Here is a 6117-nt window from a genome sequence, read left to right as displayed (position 1 = left end):
TCCTTTTTGCCTGGCATCACCCACCATTTCACTTTCTTTTCTGGAAGATTCCTTCCTGTCTTTCAAAACTCACCTCAAGGAGGTGTCGGCACCCTCATGGTGCCCTGTGCTATGCAGTGCCGGAGACATAGAGGATGGGTGGGAGGGGCAAGGGCAGAGGGAAGGGACTTCACAAGCTCCACCCCCCAAACCCCGGCTTTTGTGGGGGGTGGGGACAAGGGGAGGTTGCACAGGACTACCCTGGGCAAAGGTCATGCTTGACACTCCAGGGACATGGCAGGCTGCCATGTGCAGTTGGGCAGGTTGTATGCTGGACAAGGGTGCCTGGTCGAGGCAGTGGGTGAGGACCGAAATCATTCCGTCTGCAAGTCCGTGGGAGACAGCCCTCTTTCCAGTCTGCCCAGAGGGGTCTTCTCCTTGCCGAACCCTGCACTGACAGCGACCTGTCCACAGAGGGTGTGCTGTGGAAGTGTATCCATTTCTGAAAGGGGTGAAAGCCTCCTGGGCCCTCTGCTAGCACCCAGACAGGAGAGCCATGTGGGAAACGCTGTGACCCAGATTCTGAATTCTAGAGTTCACGGCCTTTGACCCGACACACACGGCTCCGGCCACCTCTCCACGGTGCTCCAGGCAGCCTGTGGCCTCTCAAGGCCCCGAGGGGGTTAGCGCAGCAAATTGCCCTCCTTCCCTCAGAAGCTGCCTTTGTCCAGATGCTCTAGGCCTTCTCTCCCCGCCCTCTGACCTCCTGTCAGGACCCACTGGGAAGTCACTAAGATGTGAGGCTAAGGTCACGCCGTGGTCCTCTGCCTTGTGACAGGGGACCAACTTTTTAACAAAATGCAAGAGCCAGTGGGGAAGGGACTTGGCTGGACTCTCAGGGTTGGGCAGCAGAGGCTTCTGTCAGCCTCCAAACATGGTGTCACCTGTGGGCTAGGGACAAAGGTTTCAACTCATCAATAGCTTTTGCTCCTTTGGGAGCTGGCAAGGAGTGGGGCAGGATGGCACCGAACACCCTCTGTCTCACCCCTACACCTGCCAGTCCAGCTGCTAGCTGCAGGCTCCTCGGGCTCCTCCTGCTTGACAGGTGGGAGGCTGGTAGACTTGATGTCCCTAGGACCAGTCTCCAACCAGGAAGGGACAGGACATGGAAGACACCCCATTTTTTGTACAGGGAAGCAGGCAGGTAAGGAGGGGTCTCTTGGGCAACTAGGTCCCCATGGTAACTTAGCCCCCACCCTGCAGTATCTGTGAGGTCACCCTGCCTCTCCCAGCTGGGGGAGGGGAGGGAGGCCCAGACATGGAGGCCGTCCCTCTGGTCAGATCTGGCCTCTTGGGGTTTCTGCTGCTGGTAGCAAAACTCTCAGTGCTGGTGAGGAGGATTGGGGGGCAGTGGGGCAGAGACCACACTCCTGGTCCTTCACAGCTATGTCCAAGCTGCTGGACCCACCACTCTGTCCCCACCAGTGGAACTGGGTGACTGCCCACCTCCTGCCAGCTTCCCGCACCAAGGCCCTGGGCTTTATTCTGGGGGCGGGGGGTCACTGTGGGTTAAGCACCTGTCCCATCTGTCATTTAAAGATAGGTAAGTGCTAAAGATTGGGGCCACATTTCCAAAACGCAGCTCGGCAGTGGGCCTAGTTATGAGAAGAGGGTTCCCTGGAACTGCGGCCGTGGCATAGGAGGAGAAAGAACACGGTCTGGTAGAGAGAGATGCAGTAGGGTTTGAATCTTGACTTTTCTACTCTTTAGCTGTGTGATTTTGGGCAAATGACTCCACCTCTCTGAGCTGTTTCCTCTTCCATAACCAGTCTTGTGGGACCATGTGGGGTATGCTAAGTTTCTCTCCTCTCTGATCTCAACGCTGTGAGCAGGGGACCAGCCCCTGTTCTTCCTAACTCCATCCCAGCCTCGCTCCTACTTGGCCCCTCAGGGCCCCTGCCTTTCCAGCACCTCTACTGTCTCGGCTCTGCTGATCCAGCCCATGGGGGGCATTGCACAGCCAACCCCAGGGGGCTACTTGCCTTCCATACCCAAGCCTGAAGGCTCCAGCTGACAGACTCAAGTGGAGCTTTCTGGTGTATCACCTCGTCTGCCACCTCCTCCTCTCCCAGCGCGGGGAGGCTCATTATCCACCCTGTCACTCAAGACAGAAACCTGGCATCGGGGGTCCCTCCCTGGTGTTCACCCCTCTCAATTGGTCAGTTGTTAATCCCACCTCTGCCCCTAGTGGTGCTGCTTTTGCCCCAGCTGCCCTTGGGACACTAAGAGCTGGGGTGGGGGAAAGCCCTGATTCTTGGGAGAATTGGATTCAAATCCTACAGGATTAGAGGGATGAGGGGGTGGTCACTCCTTAGATGATGATGATGATGATGATGATGATGATGATGATGATGATGATGATAAATCAGCCTCCTTTGGACTGGAGTACCGTTAAGCATCATTTAAAACCAAAGGAAAGGAACCCCCAAATAATATGAAATGCCTTCTGAAGCTCCCTCTTCTTAAGAATGGAGTCCTGAGAATAGGACAGAGAAAGACCATTGTGGGGGGGAAACAGACCTGGAGAAGAGGCAGCCCCTGCAGTCTGCAGCCAGCTTGCCCCACAGGAAAACTGTCCCAGTGGGGGGTGATGTTGACAAGTGCCTCTTCCTCTTCCTGCAGCTGGTCCAGAACCGGGTCCATCTCTACAATTTCCTGCTCCTGAAAATCATCCTCTTCAACCACTGGCTGTCGGGGTTGGCCCAGGAGGCCCAGGGGTCCTGTGGCTGCCAGTCCCACCCAGCCCCGGGGCTCTCAGCCTGCCCTGTGGGCCGGGCTCTCCGGGCTGGGCTGATGCTGATCGAGGTCCCTTTGTGGCTGCTACTGCAGGGGCTGAGGCTGGTGTGGGCAGCCGTGTTGGGCTGTGCTAGGGCCCTGGGCCTGGCCCCGCAGCGGCCTGGTGCCTCGGGGTGGCTGGGGCTGTCCGAGGCTACATGGACAGACCTGCTTCTGTCGTGTCTGCACAGCCTGATGCTGGCGGCCTTGCTGCTGCTGCTGCTGGCCTGGAGACTGTGCCGGAAAGCCCATCGCTATAGCCTGGGCTGGCTGCCCTGCAAGGTGGGTGGCCTGGGCCCAGGCTGGCCAGGTGAGGGCAGGTCTGGACGTGGGCTTGGCCAGGGCCAGACTGGGGGGATCAGATGATGGAGTGGGGGCGGGCCCCAGTTCCCAGGCGGTGCAGCCTCTGTCTGTCTGCTTGCCGGCCCCAGGTCCTGCTGGAGAATCGTGTGGTACTAGAGCTGCTGGTGCTGCTGAAGCACCTATACTGGTGGGTGGAGAGCACCACTGTGCTTACCTCCTGGCACCTGGCCTATCTCGTCACCTGGGCCACCTGCCTTGCCTCTCACCTTCTGCAGACTGCCTTTGAGCACACGGCCCAGCTGGCCCAGGATCAGGAGGCTGAGCCCCAGGATGCCTCCTCACTCTCGGAGCCCTCAGCCCCTGAGGCTGAGCAGGTCCTAACACAGCATGGGACCTTTGGAGAATAAATATGTCCCCATCTGCCTCTCCATGTCTGGCCTGGCTTGGGTCTCATTCTCCATCCCTCTTCCCTGCTGGGCTGAGGTGTGAGTGTATGTGTATGTGCATGTGCATGTGCGTGCACGTGTGACGGCATATGTGTATGTGTCCATCTGTGTGCATGTGTGTTCATGCATGGGTGTGTGTGCCCTAGGGCTGCCCCTGGGAAGAAATCACATTCTATGAACACCTGATAAGTGCCAGGTAACAGCCATCTCAGACACTTTATAGCTATAGTTTTATTTAATCTCATAGCAGCACAGGCAGCAGGTTTGATGAACTCTTTTCCAGATGAGAAAATCGAGCAGCCTTGGGAGGTTGAATATTCCCAAGGTCATGGAATAAGTCAGGGGAAGAACCAGTACTGGACCCTAATTTTTTTTTCATAGATCCCCTACAATCCTCTGTTTTGTTTTGTTTTTTTTAAAAGATTTATTTATACAAGCACCGGGGTACAGTCCAGAGACGTGGGAGGGTGAGAGAATTCACCAGAGACAGAGCAGGGAGCAGAACAGGCAGAATGACCGAAATACACTGCTGAGGGGAGCAGCGGGTGGCAGGAGAGGTCTGCTGCGCCATGTGGAATCTCCCTGGCTGGCTGGGAATCGAACTGGTGCTGCAGAAGTTGCGGATAGCTTCATAGCGCTGCGCTCAACCCTTTGCATCACAGGGGAGGCCCTGTTTTTTTTTTTTTTTTTTAAGATTTATTTATTTATGCATACAAGAGCTGGGATGCAGGCCAGAGGTGTGGGACATGAGAGGATTCATCAGAGACAGAGTGGGGAGCAGAATAGGTGGATTGACTGAAATACACTGCTGAGGGGAGCAGTGGGGGAGACAGGAGAGGTCTGCTGCACCATGTGAGTCACCTACCTGACCAGGGATTGAACTCTGCTGCAGTAGTGCCACCAGGGAGGCCCCTCCCCCGCTGCAGTCTCTGGATCCATGCCCCTGGTTCTCAGAATTGTTGGTGCCCAGGGCTTTAGGGTAGTTAGAGACTGTGGCCTCTGGGGGGTGCCAGGGCCTCACTTTTCAGAGATTTAGAAAATACTTTTGAGAATTTACTTCTGAGTCAGTCTGTAGGAAGCCCATCCATTCATTTTCACATGTAACTATTCACTTTCCCACCCATCCCATCCATCTACTCACTATTCACCCATCCATCCATCCATCCATCCATCCATCCATCCATCCATCCATCCATCCGTTCACCCATCTACCCCCCTCCTCCCTTCCTCACCTCAGCTTATGCACCCACCCATCTACCCATCTGTCAGTATCTACCCACTTACCAAAAATCCATCCACAGACCCACCCATCCATCCGCCCATCCATCCATCCATCCATCCATCCATCCATCCATCCATCCATCCACCCATCTATCTATCCACCCACCCATCCATCTGTCCATCCATCCATCCATCCATCCATCCATCCATCCATCCATCCACCCGCCTGTCCATCTGTCTGTCCATCCTTTCATCCGTCTGTCCATCCACCCACCCATCCATCCATCCATCCATCTCCTCCAGGGAGAGGGAAACCCCTCATGTCTCAATCCCCAGAGCACTGCTGAGGGAGCAGCTGATGTGGCAGCCATGCAAGCTGAGGTTGCAGTGGGCCAGACCCAGACATTGCCCTTAGGCGAATGATTCTAGGAAAGGATCATTCTCTCACAGAATCACCCTCCCAAGCCCAAGGGTGGCACGCATATAGGAAGAGGTTCCGAGTGCTCTGTCCAACTTGCTCCTCTCTGACCCTCCACATGCTGTCCCACCTCACCTGCCACATCCCCGGGACCTGGGGTGGAGACCTTACATGACTGGGTGAACCCAGGAAGAAGGCACAAGGACCGGAGATGGGGCAAAGAGGTCACTGGTCCAGACTTCAAGGGAGAGAGCCTAGACCTGGGTGATGGGGTGGGGCCAGGAGACAGCTGGGCTTAGGACCCTACTTTCCTGAGAGTACCCAAACAGTTGGTTCCCAAATTGCTGACTGCTGGTGGTAGGGAGACTGTAGTTTTGAAAAGGCATAGCCCCTACTTCCCACGTGAGGAACTTTGTAAGGAACACTCTTTGTGGTTATGCCTTGGGCTAAATGCTCACTCACAAGACACACTGGTGAGAGGAGCCCTCAAATGCTTGGAGGCAGGGTAGGGCTGGAAACAGACCAGGAGTAGTTCCTTTGGGCTGGGGTAGCTGGGAAGGCTTCCTGTAGGAAGGGTCCTTTGAAGTGGGCCTGAAAGAGAGGAATACACAGCAGCGCAGGGGAAGCTCACTGGATGCTCACTCTAGATGTGCCCTTTGTTGGGCTTCTACCTTCACTGGACCTGGTTTCCCTTGCTGCTGTTGCTGATCTGCGCCCTGGAAGGGCCCCAGGCTGGATTGTGGGGCACCTGAGTGCACCCAGGAGGTGTCCAGGCTGGGGAGGTGGGGCAGGACTGAGCAGGGGAGGTGTGTGAGAGGTGATGGGTCTCTCACCATGAGTTCAAGACCCAAGAAGGCCAGGACTGGGCGCAGACACTCTGGTTCTGTGACTGACCTATCTCTCTCTGTGATTATG

The 6117-nt window shown here is 55.9% G+C and overlaps 1 protein-coding gene across 1 annotated transcript; it reads left to right on the top strand.

Annotated features, from left to right (window-relative positions):
• Nucleotides 1–1297: 1297 nt before the first annotated feature.
• On the top strand, nt 1298–3524 carry TMEM270 (transmembrane protein 270; the record flags this gene model as incomplete). Its single annotated transcript, XM_084250145.1, has 3 exons — nt 1298–1369; nt 2662–3096; nt 3246–3524. The coding sequence occupies 3 exons, from the start codon at nt 1298–1300 to the stop codon at nt 3522–3524; spliced, it is 786 nt and encodes a 261-aa protein (XP_084106271.1).
• Nucleotides 3525–6117: the final 2593 nt, after the last annotated feature.

Source organism: Talpa europaea, assembly GCF_964194135.1.
Source record: "Talpa europaea genome assembly, chromosome: 12".
Classification (NCBI taxonomy): domain Eukaryota; kingdom Metazoa; phylum Chordata; class Mammalia; order Eulipotyphla; family Talpidae; genus Talpa; species Talpa europaea.
Note: the sequence above shows the minus strand (reverse complement) of the source record. Positions and strands in the feature narration are given on the sequence as shown.